Source organism: Oncorhynchus mykiss, chromosome 19 (genome assembly GCF_057628025.1).
Source record: "Oncorhynchus mykiss isolate SJ-2025 chromosome 19, ASM5762802v1, whole genome shotgun sequence".
NCBI lineage: Eukaryota > Metazoa > Chordata > Actinopteri > Salmoniformes > Salmonidae > Oncorhynchus > Oncorhynchus mykiss.
The window spans coordinates 35212726-35239104 of NC_143040.1; the positions used below are offsets into that span (position 1 = coordinate 35212726).

Consider the following 26379-nt stretch of genomic DNA (forward strand, 5'->3'; position numbering starts at 1 on the left):
TGTAGGAACGCTCAACCGGTGTCGCTCATTCAGCCGACAGAAACTTTCAACCGGTTTTCCCCATTAAGCAGCGGGTCGGAGTCAGAGGCCGAGTCTTCTCTGGTCTCTACTCCTCCCGTTACGGGGTCTGAGACGCCGAAGCTTCCCACCATTAGCTCTGACAAATTGAAAACTCTAGTCATTGGCGACTCCATTACCCGCAGTATTAGACTTGAGAATCATCCAGCGATCATACACTGTTTACCGGGGGGCAGGGCTACCGACGTTAAGGCTAATCTGAAGATGGTGCTGGCTAAAGCTAAAACTGGCGAGTGTAGAGAGTATAGAGATATTGTTATCCACGTCGGCACCAACGATGTTAGGATGAAACAGTCAGAGATCACCAAGCGCAACATAGCTTCTGCGTGTAAATCAGCTAGAAAGATGTGTCGGCATCGAGTAATTGTCTCTGGCCCCCTCCCAGTTAGGGGGAGTGATGAGCTCTACAGCAGAGTCTCACAACTCAATCGCTGGTTGAAAACTGTTTTCTGCCCCTCCCAAAAGATAGAATTTGTAGATAATTGGCCCTCTTTCTGGGACTCGCCCACAAACAGGACCAAGCCTGACCTGCTGAGGAGTGACGGACTCCATCCTAGCTGGAGGGGTGCTCTCATTTTATCTACCAACATAGACAGGGCTCTAACTCCTCTAGCTCCACAATGAAATAGGGTGCAGGCCAGGCAGCAGGCTGTTAGCCAGCCTGCCAGCATAGTGGAGTCTGCCACTAGCACAGTCAGTGTAGTCAGCTCAGCTATCACCATTGAGACCGTGTCTGTGCCTCGACCTAGGTTGGGCAAAACTAAACATGGCGGTGTTCGCCTTAGCAATCTCACTAGGATAAAGACCACCTCCATTCCTGTCATTATTGAAAGAGATCATGATACCTCACATCTCAAAATAGGGCTACTTAATGTTAGATCCCTTACTTCAAAGGCAATTATAGTCAATGAACTAATCACTGATCATAATCTTGATGTGATTGGCCTGACTGAAACATGGCTTAAGCCTGATGAATTTACTGTGTTAAATGAGGCCTCACCTCCTGGCTACACTAGTGACCATATCCCCCGTGCATCCCGCAAAGGCGGAGGTGTTGCTAACATTTACGATAGCAAATTTCAATTTACAAAAAAAAAAATGACGTTTTCGTCTTTTGAGCTTCTAGTCATGAAATCTATGCAGCCTACTCAATCACTTTTTATAGCTACTGTTTACAGGCCTCCTGGGCCATATACAGCGTTCCTCACTGAGTTCCCTGAATTCCTATCGGACCTTGTAGTCATAGCGGATAATATTCTAATCTTTGGAGACTTTAATATTCACATGGAAAAGTCCACAGACCCACTCCAAAAGGCTTTCGGAGCCATCATCGACTCAGTGGGTTTTGTCCAACATGTCTCTGCACCCACTCACTGTCACAGTCATACGCTGGACCTAGTTTTGTCCCATGGAATAAATGTTGTGGATCTTAATGTTTTTCCTCATAATCCTGGACTATCGGACCACCATTTTATTACGTTTGCAATTGCAACAAATAATCTGCTCAGACCCCAACCAAGGATCATCAAAAGTCGTGCTATAAATTCACAGACAACACAAAGATTCCTTGATGTCCTTCCAGACTCCTTCTGCCTACCCAAGGACGCCAGAGGACAAAAATCAGTTAACCACCTAACTGAGGAACTCAACTTAACCTTGCGCAATACCCTAGATGCAGTTGCACCCCTAAAAACTAAAAACATTTCTCATAAGAAACTAGCTCCCTGGTACACAGAAAATACCCGAGCTCTGAAGCAAGCTTCCAGAAAATTGGAACGGAAATGGCGCCACACCAAACTGGAAGTCTTCCGACTAGCTTGGAAAGACAGTACTGTGCAGTACCGAAGAGCCCTTACTGCTGCTCGATCATCCTATTTTTCTAACTTAATTGAGGAAAATAAGAACAATCCGAAATTCCTTTTTGATACTGTCGCAAAGCTAACTAAAAAGCAGCATTCCCCAAGAGAGGATGACTTTCACTTTAGCAGTGATAAATTCATGAACTTCTTTGAGGAAAAGATTATGATTATTAGAAAGCAAATTACGGACTCTTCCTTAAATCTGCGTATTCCTTCAAAGCTCAGTTGTCCTGAGTCTGCACAACTCTGCCAGGACCTAGGATCAAGAGAGACACTCAAGTGTTTTAGTACTATATCTCTTGACACAATGATGAAAATAATCATGGCCTCTAAACCTTCAAGCTGCATACTGGACCCTATTCCAACTAAACTACTGAAAGAGCTGCTTCCTGTGCTTGGCCCTACTATGTTGAACATAATAAACGGCTCTCTATCCACCGGATGTGTACCAAACTCACTAAAAGTGGCAGTAATAAAGCCTCTCTTGAAAAAGCCAAACCTTGACCCAGAAAATATAAAAAACTATCGGCCTATATCGAATCTTCCATTCCTCTCAAAAATTTTAGAAAAGGCTGTTGCGCAACAACTCACTGCCTTCCTGAAGACAAACAATGTATACGAAATGCTTCAGTCTGGTTTTAGACCCCATCATAGCACTGAGACGGCACTTGTGAAGGTGGTAAATGACATTTTAATGGCATCGGACCGAGGCTCTGCATCTGTCCTCGTGCTCCTAGACCTTAGTGCTGCTTTTGATACCATCGATCACCACATTCTTTTGGAGAGATTGGAAACCCAAATTGGTCTACACGGACAAGTTCTGGCCTGGTTTAGATCTTATCTGTCGGAAAGATATCAGTTTGTCTCTGTGAATGGTCTGTCCTCTGACAAATCAACTGTAAATTTCGGTGTTCCTCAAGGTTCCGTTTTAGGACCACTATTGTTTTCACTATATATTTTACCTCTTGGGGATGTTATTCGAAAACATAATGTTAACTTTCACTGCTATGCAGATGACACACAGCTGTACATTTCAATTAAACATGGTGAAGCCCCAAAATTGCCCTTGCTAGAAGAATGTGTTTCAGACATAAGGAAGTGGATGGCTGCAAACGTTCTACTTTTAAACTCGGACAAAACAGAGATGCTTGTTCTAGGTCCCAAGAAACAAAGAGATCTTCTGTTGAATCTGACAATTAATCTTAATGGTTGTACAGTCGTCTCAAATAAAACTGTGAAGGACCTCGGCGTTACTCTGGACCCTGATCTCTCTTTTGAAGAACATATCAAGACCATTTCAAGGACAGCTTTTTTCCATCTACGTAACATTGCAAAAATCAGGAACTTTCTGTCCAAAAATGATGCAGAAAAATTAATCCATGCTTTTGTCACTTCCAGGTTAGACTACTGCAATGCTCTACTTTCCGGCTACCCGGATAAAGCACTAAATAAACTTCAGTTAGTGCTAAATACGGCTGCTAGAATCCTGACTAGAACCAAAAAATTTGATCATATTACTCCAGTGCTAGCCTCTCTACACTGGCTTCCTGTCAAAGCAAGGGCTGATTTCAAGGTTTTACTGCTAACCTACAAAGCATTACATGGGCTTGCTCCTATCTATCTCTCTGATTTGGTCCTGCCGTACATACCTACACGTACGCTACGGTCACAAGACGCAGGCCTCCTAATTGTCCCTAGAATTTTTAAGCAAACAGCTGGAGGCAGGGCTTTCTCCTATAGAGCTCCATTTTTATGGAACGGTCTGCCTACCCATGTCAGAGACGCAAACTCGGTCTCAACCTTTAAGTCTCTACTGAAGACTCATCTCTTCAGTGGGTCATATGATTGAGTGTAGTCTGGCCCAGGAGTGGGAGGGTGAACGGAAAGGCTCTGGAGCAACGAACCACCCTTGCTGTCTCTGCCTGGCCGGTTCCCCTCTTTCCACTGGGATTCTCTGCCTCTAACCCTATTACAGGGGCTGAGTCACTGGCTTTACTGGGGCTCTCTCATGCCGTCCCTGGAGGAGGTGCGTCACCTGAGTGGGTTGAGTCACTGATGTGGTCATCCTGTCTGGGTTGGCGCCCCCCCCCCCCCCTTAAGTTGTGCCGTGGCGGAGGTCTTTGTGGGCTATACTCAGCCTTGTCTCAGGATGGTAAGTTGGTGGTTGAAGATATCCCTCTAGTGGTGTGGGGGCTGTGCTTTGGCAAAGTGGGTGGGGTTATATCCTTCCTGTTTGGCCCTGTCCGGGGGTGTCCTCGGAGTGGGCCACAGTGTCTCCTGACCCCTCCTGTCTCAGCCTCCAGTATTTATGCTGCAGTAGTTTATGTGTCGGGGGGCTAGGGTCAGTTTGTTATATCTGGAGTACTTCTCCTGTCCTATTCGGTGTCCTGTGTGAATCTAAGTGTGCGTTCTCTAATTCTCTCCTTCTCTCTTTCTCTCTCTCGGAGGACCTGAGCCCTAGGACCATGCCCCAGGACTACCTGACATGATGACTCCTTGCTGTCCCCAGTCCACCTGGCTGTGCTGCTGCTCCAGTTTCAACTGTTCTGCCTTATTATTATTCGACCATGCTGATCATTTATGAACATTTGAACATCTTGGCCATGTTCTGTTATAATCTCCACCCGGCACAGCCAGAAGAGGACTGGCCATCCCACATATGCTCTCTCTAATTCTCTCTTTCTTTCTCTCTCTCGGAGGACCTGAGCCCTAGGACCATGCCCCAGGAATACCTGACATGATGACTCCTTGCTGTCCCCAGTCCACCTGACTGTGCTGCTGCTCCAGTTTCAACTATTCTGCCTTATTATTATTCGACCATGCTGGTCATTTATGAACATTTGAACATCTTGACCATGTTTTGTTATAATCTCCACCCGGCACAGCCAGAAGAGGACTGGCCACCCCACATAGCCTGGTTCCTCTCTAGGTTTCTTCCTAGGTTTTGGCCTTTCTAGGGAGTTTTTCCTAGCCACCGTGCTTCTTCACCTGCATTGCTTGCTGTTTGGGGTTTTAGGCTGGGTTTCTGTACAGCACTTTGAGATATCAGCTGATGTACGAAGGGCTATATAAAATAAATTTGATTGATTGATTGATTGATTGATTGATTGGCAACTTTGTATTTGTAGTCAACTTTGTTCTGAAGTTATCGGCGGACACAGAGAGATTATGTTTAGCCAAGATCTTCTGTGTATAAAGTGACGTGGAAGGGCAAAAAAATATTTAACGACGCACTTAGCTGTTCGACGAGTGGTCTGAGGCAGTCCGTAAACAACAAGCATTTTCAAGTGCAACATTAGTAACGATGGTTTGGGGAAACATCTCGGAGATTTAAGTATGCTTCTACGAAGGTTCTTACGATGAACTTAGCCTTGATATGCTTTAGGGAAACCGGGCCCTGGTCAAAAGTAGTGCACTATGTAGGGCAGGGGGTACTATTTGAGAAGGTCCAGTCACATACTGTAAATGTCCTAGGTGTCAAAGGTCCGGATGGACATTGTCATTTATCGGCATAGTAACAAATCCCCACCTGGCAACCCATGCAACACCAAACTGTTCACACCCCTATTTCTGGCAGAGATACATTTTAGCAGTTTTAAAGCAAAATTCAAAAGGCACTCGCACATCTGAGCAATCTAATTTGCAGGTGCATGGCAACAATTGAACAAGATGAAGGAAAAAGGAAACCGCACACTGCTCTTGATAGTATCACTGATATTTAATAAGCTAGGCCTCACCGCCTTCGTCAGAGCTCTTGTGAATTTAAAAAAATGTGCACCCTTATGTAGAACTAGCCTGAGTTTTAAAGCCAATTTCCTGCAATTCTACACATTTTGCCATGTCTTATGATACCAGAAAAATCTGTAAAAAAAAAATATCACAGCTAAATAAATACCAAGTATTTGACTGGACTGAGAACACCTGTGTGAACAACTAAACCCACCATTTGGGATACAGTGGCCATGTATACCAACATTGATTTACAGTAAAAGAGCCTGACGGGATTCCCAACCCCTTTCCAAAACCATTTCCCATCCCAAAACCCTTTCTATCCCCTTCTTCCCATTTACAATTACATTCCCAACCCATTACCAATTCCTTCACATTTCCATACCTAATCTCCTCCACACTGTCTCTCAACACATGGGCCCCCAAGGCATGCGTCCTCAGCCCTTTGCTGTACTCCCTGTTCACCCACGACTGCGTGGCTAAGCATGACACAAGCTCCATCATCAAGTTCTGATGACACCACGGTTGTCGACCTGATCACTAAACAACGATGAGTCAGCCTACAGGGAAGAGGTACAGTGCCTTCAGAAAGCATTCATACCCCTTGACTTGTTTCACATTTTGATGTGTTACAGCCTGAATTCAAAATGAATTTTTTTTTTTGATGCGGCCACCACTATGCCTGAAAATATGGAGAGTGGTACTCAGTAATGTGTTGCATTGGATTTTTCCTAAACATTTTTTTTTTTACAGTATTACTTTAGTGCCTTGTTGCAAACGTGATGAATTTATTTATTTATATTATTTAAATTGCCAAGAAACTGAAGATCAGCCGTTTCCAGCTACAATAGCAGTGGACAAAAATGAGCTTTTCTTTCAAAAACAAGGATATTTCTAAGTGACCCCAAACTTTTGAAAGGTAGTGTATGTGTGGGGTAAAGATATGAGATAGTCCATGCAACTTATTATGTGACTTGTTAAGCACATTTTTGGGCTTGCCATAACAAAAGGGGTTGAATAATTATTGAGGAGTTTTACAATAATCTCATTCCACTTTCACATGACAGCATATTTTTGGGCTGTGTAGGTTGTTGACAAAATATATAAATGTAATAGATTTTAAATTCAGGCTTTAACAACAAAATGTGGAAAAAGTCAAGGGGTGAATACTTTCTGAAGGCACTGTAAACTCTCATTGTGGTGCCAGGACAACAACCTCTCCCTCAACCACAGCAAAACAAAGGAGTTGATTGTTGACTTCAGGAAGCAGGGGAGAGGACACGCCCCAATCCACATTGACGGGACTGCAGTGGAGAGAGTCCTCGATGTACGTATCACTAAGAACTTGATATGGACCAACAACACCACCACTCTTATCAAGAAAGCGCAACAGCACCTCTACTTCCTAAAGCAGCTGAAGAAATTCAGCATGCCTCCTCTCCAAATACTACCACTGCACCATCTAGAGCGTCCTGCCTGGCTGCATCGCTGCCTGGTATGGGACCTGCTCCGCCCACGACCGCAAGGCCCTCCAGCGAGTTGTGACGACAGCCCAGTACATCACTTGGGCCGTGCTCCCACCCATTCAGAACATCTACTCAAAACTGTGCCTGAGGAAGTCCCGCAGCATCATCAAGGACCCTACATACCCCAGCCTGTTCCCTCCCTTACTGTCGGGCAGAAAGTATCGGACCAACAGGCTCAGACCAACAAGCCATCAGACTGCTGAAAACTGACCACCTGCACTGACTCTCCGCACCTTAGCATACATGCACTCACTCAGGCACACACATATAGTACATTCACACACATGTAAATATTGTACTATAAATTGCTGAGTACCTTCCTGTATTTATACTAAATGTTTTATTATATTCTACCCGCGCCATTTACTTTGTATTATTTTACTTTATTATTTCTTACTGCATTATTGAGAGGGAACCTACAAGCATTTCGTTGGACGTTGTATACCATGCATCCCATCTTCCCATTTCCATCCACTTTCCCAAACAATTTCCAACCCTTTCCCATCCCATCCCCAGTACCTGAAGGCCTCCAGGACAGTCCTCTCAGGCAGACGAGGAGCCACTCTACTGAAGGCTGTTCTAAAGTCCTCCAGCTTCAGGAAACCACGACCTGCAGAGAAGAGAAAACACAGGTGTAAACACACAAACACACACAGTACGTACGCACAGGTATGCATGTGCACACATACGCATGGGCGCACACACACACAAAAAAAAGTGGTAGTGCGAGGGAGAGAGAGAGAAAGAGAGCGGAGTTGGCTGTGGAACACAGACTGTCTGAGATAGAGCTACAGTGCCTTCAGAAGGTATTCATACACCTGAATTTATTACACATTTTGTTGTGTTACAGCCTAAATTCAAAATGGATAAAATGTATTTATTTTAATGACAAAGTGAAAAATTGTTTTTAGAGTTTTTGGCAAATGTATTGAAAATGAAATATAGATATAGCTCATTTGCATAGGTATTCACACCCAAGTCAATAGTTTGTAGAATAACCTTTGGCAGCAACTACAACTGTTAGTATTTCTGGGTAAGTATTTAAGCGCTTTCCACAATTGGATTGTGCAACTTTTGCCCATTATTCTTTTCAAAATTCTTTAAGGTCTGTCAAATTAGTTGTTGATCATTGCTAGACAACCAAACACATTTTGTATTTAGGACAAAAAGTGAATTGCTTGCCACATTTTTTGCAGTATTACTTTAGTGCCTTGTTGCAAACAGGATGCATGTTTTTGGAGTATTTTAACAAAAGTTCTGAACCTTTCTATAGTTTCTCCAGATTACAAAGTAAAGATACATTTTTGATAATTGTATTATTGATCGATTGACTATGACTTTCCAAATCACCCAGCAGTGCTATTGTCACACCAGCCTTTGCTTTGGCAAACCCTCTTGTTCGGCGTCGCCGTCCTTCTAGCTGTTGCCGAACCTGCTGCTGGCAAACACCCTTCAACCCATCAAATATATATATATATATATATAATATATATATATATATAATATATTATATATATATAATATATATTATATATTATATATATATATATATATATTATATATATAGAAAATATATTATATATTATATATATATAATATATATATTATATTATATATATAATATATATGTATATATATATAAATATACAGTGCCTTGCGAAAGTATTCGGCCCCCTTGAACTTTGCGACCTTTTGCCACATTTCAGGATTCAAACACAAAGATATAAAACTGTATTTTTTTGTGAAGAATCAACAACAAGTGGGATACAATCATGAAGTGGAACGACATTTATTGGATATTTCAAACTTTTTTAACAAATCAAAAACTGAAAAATTGGGCGTGCAAAATTATTCAGCCCCTTTACTTTCAGTGCAGCAAACTCTCTCCAGAAGTTCAGTGTGGATCTCTGAATGATCCAATGTTGACCTAAATGACTAATGATGATAATTACAATCCACCTGTGTGTAATCAAGTCTCCGTATAAATGTACCTGCACTGTGATAGTCTCAGAGGTCCGTTAAAAGCGCAAAGAGCATCATGAAGAACAAGGAACACACCAGGCAGGTCCGAGATACTGTTGTGAAGAAGTTTAAAGCCGGATTTGGATACAAAAAGATTTCCCAAGCTTTAAACATCCCAAGGAGCACTGTGCAAGCGATAATATTGAAATAGAAGGAGTATCAGACCACTGCAAATCTACCAAGACCTGGCCGTCCCTCTAAACTTTCAGCTCATACAAGTAGAAGACTGATCAGAGATGCAGCCAAGAGGCCCATGATCACTCTGGATGAACTGCAGAGATCTACAGCTGAGGTGGGAGACTCTGTCCATAGGACAACAATCAGTCGTATATTGCACAAAGCTGGCCTTTATGGAAGAGTGGCAAGAAGAAAGCCATTTCTTAAAGATATCCATAAAAAGTGTTGTTTAAAGTTTGCCACAAGCCACCTGGGAGACACACCAAACATGTGGAAGAAGGTGCTCTGGTCAGATGAAACCAAAATTGAACTTTTTGGCAACAATGCAAAACGTTATGTTAGAATGGCCAAGTCAAAGTCCAGACCTGAATCCAATCGAGAATCTGTGGAAAGAACTGAAAACTGCTGTTCACAAATGCTCTCCATCCAACCTCACTGAGCTCGAGCTGTGGCGCTACAAAGTATTAACTTAAGGGGGCTGAATAATTTTGCACGCCCAATTTTTCAGTTTTTGATTTGTTAAAAAAGTTTGAAATATCCAATAAATGTCGTTCCACTTCATGATTGTGTCCCACTTGTTGTTGATTCTTCACAAAAAAATACAGTTTTATATCTTTATGTTTGAAGCCTGAAATGTGGCAAAAGGTCGCAAAGTTCAAGGGGGCCGAATACTTTCGCAAGGCACTGTATTATATATATATAATATATATAATATATATATATATATATATATATATATATATAATATATATATATATATATATATAATATATATTATATATATATATATATATATATATATTATATATAATATATAATATATATTATATATATTATATATATATATATATAATATTATATATATTTGATGAGTGAAGGGTGTCATTTGCTTTGTCAGTCATTGTAAATATTGCTTGTTTTCCTGAGAGGAATCTCTCAGGAATCTCCTCTCCTCCTCTCCTATTTCCTGAGTACTTTATTATTTTTGCACTTTGGGTTCCGTCCTGCATTTTTTAATAAATAAAACAAATTATATGAGTGCTTTAATAAATGTAATAGTTCTAAACCTGCGACTGCCTCCTGCCTACTCCTCTCAACACTATTTGCAGAGCTCCAGGTAAATGTTGTAATTATTCAGCCATTCCTGAACCTGCGACCAAAAACAAGCAACATATGGACAGTACCAAAACAAATGATCTAATGATTCTGTCTCTTCGCAGCAAAATCTGCAGAGCTGGGATGGTTGTATCCTCCAGATACCGTACATAAAATTCTTTGGTTGCAAGAATTTTGTCAAATAATTAAAAGTTTTGAATGTGCCAAGGAATCGGTACATCAAACATTTCTTCCCAACTATTTTGCCATCTGTATGGCACAGCTGTCCATTTTTTGTCCTTAAATGAAACTGGTATCCTTTTTTATTTATTACAATTTTCCTTAACCAATTTGTCTTTAATGCAGGGCTGACAGAAAAGTTCCTTACCTTCTCCCCCTTCTACTTGCCTCTTCCATTTTTGCGTTTTTTATTATTATTTTATTTAACTAGGCAAGTCAGTTAGAACAAATTCTTAATTACAATGACGGCCTACCGGGAACAGTGGTTTAATTGCCTTGTTCAGGGGCAGAACGACAGATTTTTTTTACCTTGTCAGCTCGGGGATTCGATCCAGAAACCTTTCAGTTACTGGCCCAATGCTCTAACCATTAGGCTACCTGCCACCCCATTTTTGTGGTAATGCTACAATTAATTGATTGTACTTTTGGATAGAGCAGACATTTTCATATATTTTGTGTTAGCTACATGTGTGACATGACTTTACCAGTCCTATTTATGATATAATTTACTGGCAGCTTCATTAAATAGTACCCGTAAAACAGCAGTCTCAACGTCAACAGTGAAGAGGCGACTCCGGGATGCTGGCATTCTAGGCAGAGTTCCAGTGTCTGTGTTCTTGCCTATCTTTTCTTTTTATTGGCCAGCCTGAGATATGTCTTTTTCTTTGCAACTCTGCCTAGAAGGCCAGCATCTCGGAGTCGCCTCTTCACTGTTGACGTTGAGACTGTTGTTTTGCAGGTACTATTTAATGAAGCTGCCAGTTGAGGACTTGTAAGGCGCCTGTTTCTCAAACTACACACTAATGTACTTGTCCTCTTGCTCAGATGTGCACAGGGGCCTCCCACTCCTCTTTCTATTCTGGTTAGAGCCAGTTTGCGCTGTTATGTGAAGGGAGAAGTACACAGCGTTGGATGAGATCTTCAGATCTTCTTGGCAATTTCTCGCATGGAATAGCCTTCATTTATCAGAACAAGAATAGACTGACGTGTTTCAGAAGAAACGTATTTGTTTCTGGCAATTTTGAGCCTGTAATCGAACCCACAAATGCTGATGCTCCAGATTTTTTATTTCACCTTTATTTAACCAGGTAGGCCAGTTGAAAACAAGTTCTCATTTACAACTGCGATCTGGCCAAGATAAAGCAAAGCAGTGCGACAACAAAGTTACACAAACAAATGTACAGGCAATAACACAAAAAAAATAATAGAAAAATCTATATACAGGGTGTCCAACTATAGAAGAGTAGGGAGGTAGGCAATAAATAGGCCCACGAGGTGAAAGTAATTACAATTTAGCATTAATACTAAAGTGATAGATGTGCAGATGATGATGTGCAAGCAGAGATACCGGGGTGCAAAAGAGCAAGAGGAAAAGTAATAATATGGGGATGAGGTAGTCGGGTGTGCTATTTACAGATTGGCTGTGTACAGGTACAGTGATCGGTAAGCTGCTCTGACAGCTGATGCTTAAAGTTAGTGAGGGAGATATAAGTCTCCAGCTTCAGTGATTTTTGCAATTAGTTCCAGTCATTGGCAGGAGAGAACTGGAAGGAAAGCCTCCTTCACTCATGCTGCCAAACACCCTCGTAAAACTGACAATCCTACCGATCCTTGACTTTGGCGATGTCGTTTACAAAATCACCCCCAACAAACTACATCCAATTTGCTGAGTAGAGTATCACAGTGCCATCCGTTATCACCAAAGCACCATATACTACACACCACTGCGACCCGTATGCTCTCATTGGCTGGCCCTCACTACATATCTGTCGCCAAACCCACTGGCTCCAGGTCACCTATAAGTCTTTGCTCAAACGCCTTATCTCAGCTCACTGGTAGCAGTAGCAAGTAGCAGTAGCAGTCACCATAGCAACACCCACCCGTATCACGGGCTCCAGCAGGTATATTGCACTGGTCATCCCCAAAGCTTTGGTGTGTAGTATATGGTGCTTTGGTGATAACGGATGGCACTGTGATACTCTACTCAGCAAATTGGATGTAGTCTGTTGGGGGTGATTTTGTAAACGACATCGCCAAAGTCAAGGATCGGTAGGATTATCAGTTTTACGAGGGTGTTTGGCAGCATGAGTGAAGGAGGCTTTGTTTTTGAAATAGGAAGCCAATTCTAGATTTAATTTGGGATTGGAGATGCTTAATGTGAGTCTGGACGGAGAGTTTACAGTCTAATCAGACACCTAGGTATTTGTAGTTGTCCGCATATTCTAGGTCAGAACAGTCCACAGTAGTGATGCTAGTCGAGCCGGAGGGTACGTGTAGCAATCTGTTGAAGAGCATGCACTTAGTTTTACTGGCATTTAAAAGCAGTTGAGGCCACGGATGGAGTGTTGTATGGCGCTCGTTGGAGGTTTGTTAGCACAGTGTCCAAATAAGGGCCAGATGTATACAGAATGGTGTCGTCTGCGTAGAGGTGGATCAGAGAATCACCAGCAGCAAGAGTGACATCATTGATATATACAGAGAAAAGAGTCGGCCCGAGAATTGAACCCTGTGGCACCCCCATAGAGACTGCCAGAGGTCCAGACAACAGGCTCTCCGATTTGACACACTGACCTCTGAGAAGTAGTTGGTGAACCAGGCGAGGCAGTCATTTGAGAAGCCAAGGCTATTGAGTCTGCCGATAAGAATGCGGTGATTGACAGAGTTGAAAGCCTTGGCCAGGTCGATGAAGACGGCTGCAAAGTACCGTCTTATCGATGGCGGTTATGATATCGTTTAGGACCTTGAGCATGGCTGAGGTGCACCCATGACGAGCTCGGAAACCAGATTGCATAGTGCAGACAAAGGGGGAGACACTCTAGACTCAAACTGTTATAGACCTATATCCATCCTGCCATGCCTTTCTAAAATCTTCAAACGCCAAGTTAATAAACAGATCAGTGGGATTCGAAATGGTCGGTGATCTGTTTATTAACTTGGTGTTCGAAGATTTTAGAAAGGCAGGGCAGGATGGATATAGGTCTATAACAGTTTGAGTCTAGAGTGTCTCCCCCTTTGAAGAGGGGGATGACCGCAGCAGCTTTCCAATCTTTGGGGATCTCAGACGATACGAAAGAGAGGTTGAATAGGCTAGTAATACGGGTTGCAACAATTTTGGCGGATCATTTTAGAAAGATAGGATCCAGATTGTCTAGCCCAGCTGATTTGTTGGGATCCAGATTTTGCAGTTCTTTCAGAACATCAGCTGGATTTGGGTGAAGGAGAAGCAGGGTTTGGGCAAGCTGCTGCAGGGGGTTCTGAGATGTTGGCTGGTGTAGGGGTAGCCAGGTGGAAAGTATGGCCAGCCTTAGAAAAATGCTTATTGAAATTACCAATTATCGTAGAGTTCTCGGTGGTGACCGTGTTTCCTATCCTCAGTGCAGTGGGCAGCTGGGAGAAGGTGCTCTTATTCTCCATGGACTTTACAGTGTCCCAAAACTTTTTGGGAATTAGTGCTACAGGATGCAAATTTCTGTTTAAAAAAGCTAACAGCTAACAGACTGTGTATATTGGTTCCTGACCTCCCTGAAAAGTTGCATATCGCGGGGGCTATTTGATGCTAATGCAGAACGCCACAGGATGTTTTTGAGCTGGTCAAGGGCAGTCCAGTCTGGGGTGAACCAAGGGCTATATCTGTTCTTAGTTCTGCATTCTTTGTATGGGACATGCTTATTTAGAGGAAAGCACTTTTGAACAGCAACCATGCACACTTTTGAACAGCAACCATGTATCTTCTACTGACGGGATGAGGTCAATATCCTTCCAGGCTACCCAGGCCAGGTCGATTAGAAAGGCCTGCTCGCTGAAGTGTTTTAGGGAGCGTTTGACAGTGATGAGGGGTGGTCATTTAACCGCGGACCCATAACGCATGCAGGCCATGAGGCAGTGATTGCTGAGATCCTGGTTGAAGACAGCAGAGGTGTATTTAGAGGGCAGGTTGGTCAGGATGATATCAGGTTGTACCTGGTAGGTTCCTTGATCATTTGTGTAAGATTGAGGACATCTAGCTTAGATTGTAGGATGGCCGAGGTGTTAAGCATGTCCAAGTTTAGGTCACCTAACAGTGCGAACTCTGAAGATAGATGGGGGGCGATCAATTCACATATGGTGTCCAGGGCACAGCTGGGGGCTGAGGGGGGTCTATAACAAGCGGCAACAGGCAATAAGTGAGACTTGTTTCTGGATAGGTGCATTTTTAAAAGTAAAAGCTAGAATTGTTTGGGCACACACCTGGATAGTATGACAGAACTCTGCAGGCTAACTCCTCTCCCTTTGGCAGTTCTATCTTGTCGTAAAATGTGATTTGATGGCCTTCCTAAGCCAGGATTCAGACACGGCTAAAACATCCGAGTTGGCGGAGAGTGCTAAAGCAGTGAATAAAACAAACTTAGGGAGGAGGCTTCTAAAGTTAACATGCTTTTGGTTTCGGTTACGGCTACAGAAGTCAACAAATGAGAGCGCCTGGGGAATGGGAGTGATGCTGAGGGCTTCAGGGCCTGGGTTAACCTCTACATCACCAGAGGAACAGAGGAGTAGGATAAGAGTACGGCTAAAGGCTAAAAGAACTAGTCGTCTAGTGCGTTCGGAAAAGAGTAAAAGGACCAGGTTTCTGGGCGCAGAAGAATAGATTCAAGGCATCATGTACAGACAAGGGTATGGTAGGATGTGAGTACAGTGGAGGTAAGCCTAGGCATTGAGTGAAGGACGAGAGAGGTTTTGTCTCTAGAGGCACTATTTAAGCCAGGTGCGGTCACCGCATGTGTGGGGGGTGGAACATAAGGCATATTGAGCAGGGCTGGAGGCTCTATAGTGAAATAAGACGAAAATGACTAACCAAAACAGCAATAGACAAGGCATATTGACATTAGGGAGAGGCATGTGCAGCCGAGTGATCATAGGGTCCAGTGAGTAGCCTTTTAAAATTATAAACTTGGATTAGCTAACACAATGTGCCATTGGAACACAGGAGTGATGGTTGCTGATAATGGGCCTCTATACGCCTATGTAGATATTCTATTAAAAAAATCTGCCGTTTCCAGCTACAATAGTAATTTACAACATTAACAATGTTTACATTGTATTTCGGATCAATTTGTTTTCTGTCAAAAACAAGGACATTTCTAAGTGACGCCAAACCTTTGAAGCAGAAAGTCCGGGTAGCCATTTGATTAACAGCTTTGGGTTGGAAGCTGTTCAGGAGCCTTTTGGTCGAAGACTTGGCGGCCCAGTACCGCTTGCCGTGTGGTAGCAGAGCGAACAGATTGTGACTTGGGTGGCTGGAATCTTTGACTATTTTTAGGGCTTTCTTCTGACAATGCCTGGTATAGATGTCCTTGGATGACAGGGAGCTCATACGCACTACCCTCTGTAGCGCCTTGCGGTCGGATGCCGAGCAGTTGCCATACCAAGCGATGATGCAGCCAGTCAAGATGCTATCAATGGTGCAGCTGTATAATTTTGAGGATCTGAGGGACAATCTTTTCAGCCTCCTGAGGGGAAAGAGGCATTGTTGTGCCCTCTTCATGACTGTGTTGGTGTGTTAGAAACAAGGGATGCAGATTTTTGGCCGATACCGATATCCAATATTTTCCTTGCCAATTAATCTGATACCGATATTTAAAAATGTTAAGCATTCTAGTACAGTTACAGCGACCTTTTAAGCATTCTAGTACAGTTAAATAGTTGAAACACACACTAATCAAACAGTTTTTTTGTTGACAATTACATTTGTCCCCATTACCAGTAAAACATAATCAAAACCTAGTTAGGATTTAACTTTCTCCCCTCCTTGGGAAATAATAGCAGCACAAAACTTGCATATGGCCTTTGTTATCTTCCTTTGAAACTTCCAAGATAGATCAACACGCAGGCATTGGGTGCTAGGTTAGGAATGCTGTGTTGCACGTGTAGCGCTGTATTTTTCGTGGCGTCATTACGTCCTCTACCTATGTTATATAGGTATGTACGTCAGCTCTGACATCGGTTTTGCATATCGGCGTTAAACTAGACAGACATCGGGCCAATGCCGGATGTTGGCATTTTAGCTAATATCGTCCGATTCAGATATGCTTACCAATATATCGTGCATCACTAGTTAGGACCATGATAGGACACTGAGGAACTTGAAACTCTTGACCATCTCCACTACAGCCCCATTCGATGTGAATGGGGGTGTGCTTGGCCCTCTGTTTCCTGTAATCCACGACCAGCTCCTTTGAGGGAGAGGTTGTTGTCATCTCTGACCTCAGCCTTATAGGCTGTCTCATCGTTGTTAGTGCTCAGGCCTACCACCGTCACGTCGTCTGCAAACTTAATGATGTTGGAGTCGTGCGTGGCCACACAGTCGTGGGTGAACACGGAATACAGGAGGCGGCTAAGCATGCACTCCTGAGGGGCCCCCGTGTTGAGTGTTAGCGTGGCGGATGTATTTTTTCCTAACCCCACCACCTAAGGGTGAACTGTCAGAAAGTCCAGTATCCAATTTAAGAGGGAGGTGTTTAATCCCAGGGTCTTTAGTTTAGTGTTGAGCTGTAGTCAATGAACAGCATTCTCACGTAGGTGTTCCTTTTGTCCAGGTGGGAAAAGGCAGTGTGGAGTGCAATAAGAGATAGTGTCATCTGTGGATATGTTGGGGCGGCATGCGAATTGAAGTGGGTCTGGGGTGTCTGGGATGATGACGTTGATGTGAGCCATGACCATCCTTTCAAAGCATTTTATGGCTATAGATATGAGTGCTACGGGACAATAATAATTTAGACAGGTTGCCTTGGCATTTTTGGGCACAGGGACTATGATAGTCTGCTTGAAACATGTAGATATTACAAACAGAGTCAGGCAGAGGTTGAAAATGTCAGTGAAGACACCTGACAGTTGGTCCGCGCATGCTCGGAGTATGCGTCCTGGTAATCTGTCTGGCTCTGTGGCCTTGTGAATGTTAAACTGTTTAAAAAGGTCTCACTCACACCGGCGACAGAGAGTGTGATCACACAATCGTCCGGAACAGCTGATGCTCTCATGCATGGTTCAGTGTTTGCCTCAAAGAGAGTATAGAAGGCATTTAGCTCATCTGGTAGGTTTGCGTCACTGGGCAGCTCGCAACTGGGTTTCCCTTTGTAATCCGTGATAGTTTGCAAACCCTGCCACAGTCGACGAGTGTCAGATGTGGTGTAGTAGGATTTGATTTTAGGCCTGTATTGACACTTTGTCTGTTTTATGGTTCGTCGGAGGGCGTAGCAGGATTTCTTATAAGTGTCCAGATTTGTGTCCCGCTTCTTAAAAGCGGCAGCTCTACCCTTTAGATCAGTGTGGATGTTGCCTGTAATCCATGGCTTTTGGTTAGTATGTACGGTCACAGCGGGAATGACGTCGTCAATGCACTTATTAATGAAGCCCGGTAACTGATGTGGTAAACTACTCAATGCCATCGGATGAATCCCGGAACATATTCCAATCTGTGCTAGCGAAACAGTCCTGAAGATTAGTGTCCTCTTCATCTGACTACTTCCATATTGAGCGCATCACTGGTACTTCCTGTTTGAGTTTTTGATTGTAAACAGGAATTAAGAGGATGGAGTTATGGTTATATTTGCCAAATGGAGGGTGAGGGAGAGCTTTGTATGCATCTCTGTGGTTAGGTTAGTATTGTGGAGTAACAACGTTGTTGATCCATCCTCAGTATCCTCCTATTACAGCCATTAAACTCTAACTGTTTTAAAAAGTCACCATTGGCCTCATGGTGAAATCTGAGCGGTTTCCTTCTTCTCCGGCAACTGAGTTAGGAAGGACGCCTGTACCTTTGTGGTGACTGGGTGTATTGATACACCATGCAAAGTGTAATGAATAACTTCACCATGCTCAAAGGGAATAGTACCCCTTTTTTGCAAGGCAAGGGTTTGAATACTTTCTGAAGACATAAAGTTATAATACTAAGGCACATACATACATGCTGAGTGGGTGTATATATACAGTATATAAACTCAGCAAAAAAATAAATGTCCTCTCACTGTCAACTGTGTTTACTTTCAGCAAAAGTGTGGGGGGGGGGGGGTTCAAAATAAAAAAATTGTCCGTATCTGGTATGTCTATTATGTAACCAGTTCTTGCTGTGAGATGTTACCCCACTCTTCCACCAAGGCACCTGCAAGTTCCCGGACATGTCTGGGGGGAATGGCACTAGCCTCACCCTCCGATCCAACAGGTCCCAGACGTGCTCAATGGGATTGAGATCCGGGCTCTTCGCTGTCTTACAGGAAATCAGCCATCCTGCGTGTGGTGGCATTGTCATGCTGAAGGGTCATGTCAGGATGAGCCTGCAGGAAGGGTACCACATGAGGGAGGATTATGTCTTCCCTGTAACGCACAGCGTTGAGATTGCCTGCAATGACAACAAGCTCAGTCTGATGATGCTGTGACACACCGCCCCAGACCATGTCGGACCCTCCACCTCCAAAATCAATCCCGCTCCAGTATACAGGCCTCGGTGTAACGCTCATTTCTTCGACGATAAACGCAAATCTGACCATCACCCCTGGTGAGACAAAACTGCGACTCGTCAGTGAAGAGCCCTTTTTGCCAGTCCTGTCTGGTCCAGCAATGGTGAGTTTGTGCCCATAGGCAATGTTGTTGCCAGTGATGTCTGGTGAGGACCTGCCTTACAACAGGCCTACAAGCCCTCGGTCCAGCCTCTCTCAGCCTATTGCAGACAGTCTGAGCACTGATGGAGGGATTATGCGTTCCTGGTGTAACTCGGGCAGCTGTTGTTGCCATCCTGTACCTGTCCCGCAGGTGTGATGTTCGGATGTACCGATTCTGTGCAGGTGTTGTTACACGTGGTCTGCCACTGCGAGGATGATCAGCTGTCCGTCTCGTCTCCCTGTAGCGCTGTCTTTGGCGTTTTACAGTAAAGACAATTTATTGCCCTGGCCATATCTGCAATCCTCATGCCTCCTTGCAGCATGCCTAAGGCATGTTCACGCAGTTGAGCAGGGACCCTGGGAATCTTTCTTTTGGTCTTTTTCAGAGTCTGTAGACACTCTTACACTCTTAGTGTCCTAAGTTTTCATAACTGTGACCTTAATTGCTTACCTTCTGTAAGCATATTAACTACCGTTCCACAGGTGCATGTTCATTAATTGTTTATGGTTCATTGAACAAGCATGGGAAACAGTGCTTAAACCCTTTACAATGAAGATCTGTGAAGTTATTTGGATTTTTACAAATTATCTTTGAAAGACAGGGTCCTGAAAAGGGACGTTTGTGCTGAGTTTGTGTGTGAACACACTATTATTCTAGACCCCAATTATTATCAAGCTGTTGTCAAAAGAGCCAATTAATTATTAATGCAGTCGAGCAGTATGCCATGAATCACACACACACACAGACATGCAAACACACACAGGCATGCAGTGCACGCACACACAGGTGTACAGTGCGCGCGCACATGCACACACACACACACACACACACACACGTGCAGTGCGCACACAGACACACAGTGTCTAGCATCACACCATAAAAAATGCTTTGAGGATGCATTTTCAGGCAGCCATTAAAGAAACCAGCCGTTGTCACACACAAAGGTCCTCGTCTGTAATGGCGGGTGAGAGGGTTAATGAAGACAGTCCCTGGGCCATTTACTTCAGAGTTAATCATCACGGTCACCTGACACACAGACACTCCCCTGCGGATATAAAACTCTGCCAAAAAATGTTACATTTATGAATTATACTCATGCTTTCCAACGGAAAAGTGTGTGTACAGCGCATTCGGAAAGTATTCAGAACCCTTGACTTTCCACATTTTGCTACATTACATCCTTATTGTAAAATTGAATAAGGCTGCCACTCAAGGACATTCAGAGACTTCTCCCAAAGTCCCTGCATTGTCTTGGATGTGTGCTTAGGGTTGTTGGAAGGTGAGCATTCGCCCTAGTCTGAGGTACTGAACACTCTGGAGCAGATTTTCATCAAGGATCTCTCTGAACATTGCTCCGTTCATCTTCGCCTCGATTCTGACTAGTCTCCCAGTCCATGCCACTGAAAAACATCCCCACAGCATGACGCTGCCTCCGCCATGCTTCACCGTAGATGGATGGTGCCAGGTTTCCTCCAGACGTGACGCTTGCCATTCAGGCAAAAGCGTTCCATTTTGGTTTCATCAGACCAGAGAATCTGATTTGTCATGGTCTGAGAGTCTTTAGGGGCTTATTTGGCAAACTCAAAGCGGGCTGCCATGTGCCTTTTAATGAGGAGTGGCTTCCGTCTGGCCACTCTACCATAAAGGCCTTATTGGTGAAGTGCTGCAGAGATGGTTTTCCTTCGAGAAGGTTCTCCCATCTCCACAGAGGAACTCTAGATCACTGTCAGAGTGACCGTCGGCTTCTTGGTCACCTTCCTGACTAAGGCCCTTCTCATCCGATTGCTCAGTTTGGCAGGGCAGCCAGCTCTAGGAAGAGTCTTGGTGGTTCCAAACTGCTTCCATTTAAGAATTATGGAGGCCACTGTGTCCTTGGGGATCTTCAATGGTGCAGAAATTTGTTGGTGCCCTTCCCCAGATCTGTACCTCGACACAATCCTGTCTTGGAGCTCTACGGACAATTCTGCCGACCTCATGGCTTGGTTTTTGCTCTGACATGCACTGTCAACTGTGAGATCTTATATAGACAGGTGTGCGCCTTTCCAAATCATGTCCAATCAATTGAATTTGCCACAGGTGGACTCCCAAGTTGTAGAAGCATCTCAAGGTAGAAGCATCTCAAGGATGATCAATGGAAACAGGGTGGACCTGAGTTCAACTTCGAGTCTCATAGCAAAGGGTCTGGAATACTTACGTAAATAAGGTATCTGTTTTTCAAGTTTTTTACATTTGCAAAAATGTCTAAAAGCCTGTTTTCACTTTGTCATTATGGGGCATTGGTATGTAGATTGGTGAGGAAAAACATTTATTTAATCAATTTTAGAATAAGGCTGTTATGTAACAAAATATGAAAATAGTCAAGGGGTCTGAATACTTTCAGAAGGCACTGTGTGTGTGTGTGTGTGTGTGTGTGTGCACGTCAAGGCCTAGAGCACCCTCTTCTGGCGAAAGAAAAGCCAAAGAGTATGGGCAACAAAGAGAAAGGGGGATTGAGAGAAGGGGGTGGAGATAGAGATGGATAGATGGAGGAACAGAGAATGAGTGATGAGAGAGATGGGAGTAAGAGAGAGATGGAGGGGGGGTATACAGTACATACAGTTCACATCAAAGGTGTTGAAGATCTGTCTGGTTTTCTGGTAGTGGTCATCTGATGACAACTTCTTCCCCATGAGACACATAAACATCTCTATACACACCCCTAGAGAGAGATGGGGGGGGGGGGGGGTGGAAAGAGAGAGAGGGAGATAAATAAAGAGTCTTCTTCCTTTACATGGTGGTAACAGTAACAAACATATCACCTTACAAATGCATGCACACACACAAATGGCAGGCAGAGTGTCTGGCAATGAATGAAAGCGTGCTGTGTGGGGGATTCTTCAGCACAAGTCTCGCTCAGGGCTTCAAAAGAAGGTGGAGAAAAGGAGTCAGAGCTGGGGAGAATAGAGCGATAGAGAGAGAGCAAGAGAGCGAGAGCGAAAGAGGGAGAACTGGAAAGAGCAGTGCCAAGCTTTCACAGGAAGGGAAGAATAGAGGTGTGTTTGGATGAGGGAGGGTGTCGTGTGTGTGTTTGGAATCTGATTCTGTTAGCCGCACGGTGGCCCCTACCAAAGATCTGTGACTATGACTCACCACATGGCAAGCGTACCTAGCAACCGTGCCTAGCTAATTGAGAGTACTTCATGCATGCACCCCGGTCTCTCACAGACCAACGTCCCCGGTCTCTCACAGACCAACGTCCCCGGTCTCTCACAGACCAACGTCTTGACCATTAGACCAAGATTAAATGATTTTGTGCTGAGGGGGGACACTGATTTTGAAGTTGCAGGCAGGGCTACCTCATCACAAGACTATGAGCCTGACTCATGTCCGCTATACTTAGCACACCGGTTAGGGGTGAGAGAAAGAAGGGGAGGTGGAGGCTAAAACTTCTTACAGGACTTCCTATAAGGATAGATAGATTTATTTGACAATTTCAAACAATACAACCACTCAGAGGACAACACAAGAAAGTTTGAAAACATATTTCCAAATATAAACATAACAGTCCTAGGCTACACAGTAGACCTAGCCTACTAGGCATAATCGGGTTCCAGATGTAACACATAACAAAACAATGCACAGGACAACACTGTCATAGGCTAGAGCAGGACTCCCTTACTAGATAAACGATCTCGCAAAAGGTTAATGGCTCGAAAGTGTTCGGGTAAGAAAATGGCATCATCAGCAGAAAATTAGTTAGTAATGGTAAACATAAAAAATGTAAGTTGACAAAAACAAAACAAAAACAGTTAAGATTTCGTTGGCAGCTCATAAACCTTTAGCTGAACTGTTTCTCAGCTAGCTAAGTCAATAGATAGAGCGTGTCAGCTGTAATCTGCAAATTGCGATTTAACATTCTAAACCTAACTGCTGTTTATCCAGTTAGCTAGTGTTACTATCTAGCCAGCCAGTTTGCCATAGCATAGTGCTAGTAGCCTATAGTTGATAGGTTCCTTATTTTAGCAACGCCACACAACAAAATATCATATGGCAAAAATTGAAGGCATTATGTGCCTGCTTTTTGTGTTGTAGCACACAAGCACGCAACCTAAGATCAGGGCAGGTGGAATAGACTCGCTATCTTACATAAGACAATGGTAGAACACAGTATTGGTAGTTAGTTTCTTGCCAACGGCCTCTGTTTAACCCCTATGAGGGGCTGTGCTTTAAATGAGCCACAGAGAGAGACAGTCTAGCCAAGCCCACACCCACACTGCCTGGCCCCATTCACTCCTAGCCAGCCACACACATTCTTGATCTCTCCCTCTAGTTAGCCACCCACTCTGTCTCTTCCCACCATCACCACCAATTTACTAATTATACCACTGTTTAATTCATTGCTCTCTCTCTATTCTGCTCTTTTCCCACTCGCTCTCTCCCAGAAAATGTAACGGATGGTGAAATATTTAATTGCGTCAACCATGCCACTATCTAAATTCTTTCTCTTCACCCCCCCTTAACCCTCAATCCCCTCCCTCGTTTTCTCTCTCTTACTGGGCAATGTACAGATTAAAATTTAGCTCCTGGCTTTCAAAACAAAAGAGAAATGACTTCCTAATCTTTAACCGTTTAACATCTTCCTTCAATAGCCCCGTATCTGTCTAGTCAGCCACCTTCTCATCTCCACTCTCTCGATCCCCCTCCCGTCTGCATGTCAAGAAGCCCCCAGTTAAAGCGTTGGCCGCATGTCGTCACAATAACAATTACACTGCACCGCAAGCCTTTTGTGAGGCATTCTTTTAATTACTGGAAATGTGTAAAACGATTACACCCAATCTAAATCAAGCGTTCCCTCTTGTTTTATCTTGTTTCCTTCCATTTCACCAGGATGGATTGGAATGATACACTGAATAGGTTGCTTTGTTTGGTTTTGTCTTCCACCATCCCATTTTAAATGGAGATAGCGGCTAAATGCTGCACGGTGGATGTTTTGCTGTGTGTGTGTGTGTGTGTGCTTACACATCAGCATGGGTCCCCCTACTTTGCGTCTCAGTTGGAGGGCTGCCTGTCGTGGCCATAAGTGGTACTGTGATGAACAGCGTATGAAACTGTAATGACGTCTAAACTGCAGGCACGCTATAAATTAATCTAAAAAAGCCATTGAGGCTGTCAGAGGATAGCTGCAGGCAGGCACTCGTGTATGTCTGTCTGTGAGTGAGTGAGAGAGGTTGAGCAACTCGTCTCAAATTAAATACGGTCTGCGATGGCTGTTCTCAAATTAAATTCGGTCTGCGATGGCTGTTCAGAGGCTATGTCCTGTGGCTATATCTTCCACTTGTTCATCAAAACACACACACACACACACACATATATATTGTAGTGCTCCCGTTCAGCACGACTGGACGTGGGAAGATTGAGTCACCATCATATTTACATAAATCGACACATCAAGGATATACAGTATGAGCTAAAAGTGCGGATGGTGTACGTATTTTCTCATTTCTGAGTGCTCGTATGACACACACACACAGTAATATGTATTCATTCTGTCACAACAGCATTGTGCTTGTTGGAGAACTGAGAACGGTTCCTGGTACAGTCAAACTTACCTGGTGAATCTTTTGCCTGGGCGAGATCCATTAACATGTTGGTTTCAGACTGCAACATACAAGCAAGCACAAGGAAATTAAAGACTGACCTGATAGATGACAGAGGAAATGTAATCTACTTGAAATGAAGTGATATTTTTTTTTAAGAGATCCCATTTGATATTTATCAGTGTAGTTTTTGTGAGGTGATTATCATGCAATTTAGCCAGGTCACAAAGAAAGGTTATAGAATACTTTTTAAAACTAACTAAAACTAAGTACACCGGCGCCATCTTGTGGAATGAAATGAACATTGCTTCACTGCTCCTCAAATTCAACTTGAACGAGGCTGGACACAACCACACCACCGTAGCTCTGGTCCATTGCGTGACACGAGGCAACTCGTTGTCTTCGTGCGATGGACCAGAGCTAGCACAACTGTACATGGGGGGTCTACACCGTATGAAAGTGGTACTTCCGGTTGTCTCGTTTTGTAGGCTAAGAATTGGCTTAACATTTTCATCGTCAAATTCATGAAAACACAGTCATATAAGAGAGATATATATATAAATGTATACGTGTTTCCGTGTTAATTAACTTACCATATGCCGGTTTTCAACGTATTTGATGGCCAAGAAGAAGCACGAAGCCAAAAAGTTAGTGCCACTATTTCCTTAGAACTACAACTCCCACCAGCTGTCTCACTTTCGATACATTAACGGTCTACAAAAAAAGTAGAAATATATTTTTTTCAAAAAGTACTGGCTGGCAATGTTTAGTAAACAAACAAAAAAAATCTAACACACACCAAACGGCCTCTAACTAACGGGTTCTTGCCGTCCTGTAAGTCCTCGGCTCGAGCAGGCACGCTCCGGCATGCTATCAAAGCTGCAGCTGTGGCAACCCAATGAGCACTGGCTACCCTTTTCGGACAGGGACCTTTGTTAGCAAGGTTCTGTCACCACCATAGTGAAGAATGATGTTGTTTTGATGCGTGGCTACACTGCATAGCTACAGTGGCATGATCTTATATTGTGCACCTGCTTGATGATGGCTAACGTTAGCTGGCTAACTGATGAGCTAGACTGATCAACGACAACCCAGGGCGTAGGTTTAACTACTTTTAATAACTAGATACATCCGCTAGCAATAGAACAGTGTGTAGCCGTGTAAAGGCACACTATCAACAACCACTTTGTGGGTGGTGCATTGTATTATGGTAGCGCAGTCTTTGTTATTAACACACTACATACTAACTACCTTGTTTTTCTAGCTAGCCACATACTTATGTTGTTTATGTCTTATTTAAACTGGCTGACTTGCTATCTATAATGAGAATGTATTAACTAGTTGGTTAAAGTCTATACAATATAAAACCACATAGCCAAGTAGAGCAACATACTGTAGCTATCAAAACAACATTTGTCTCTATGGGGGCCACGGAACCTTGAAAAG

At 43.5% G+C, this 26379-nt stretch overlaps 1 protein-coding gene across 6 annotated transcripts in view; it reads right to left on the minus strand.

Moving 5' to 3' along the window:
* The window catches only part of efcab11 (EF-hand calcium binding domain 11), a 90812-nt gene that overhangs the window by 45238 nt on the left and 19195 nt on the right, over nt 1–26379 (minus strand). For 4 of the 6 annotated variants that reach the window (XM_036954506.2, XM_021573708.3, XM_090210824.1 and 1 more), the window contains 3 exons: nt 24946–24994; nt 21954–22055; nt 7712–7802 (listed from right to left, as the gene is read on the minus strand). In XM_036954506.2, coding sequence (XP_036810401.2) covers nt 7712–7802; nt 21954–22055; nt 24946–24994 — 242 coding nt within the window. Of the gene's footprint in view, nt 1–7711; nt 7803–21953; nt 22056–24945; nt 24995–25526; nt 26117–26379 lie in introns of those variants that run through there. The other 2 variants (XM_090210826.1, XM_090210827.1) reach the window with 2 other exon arrangements.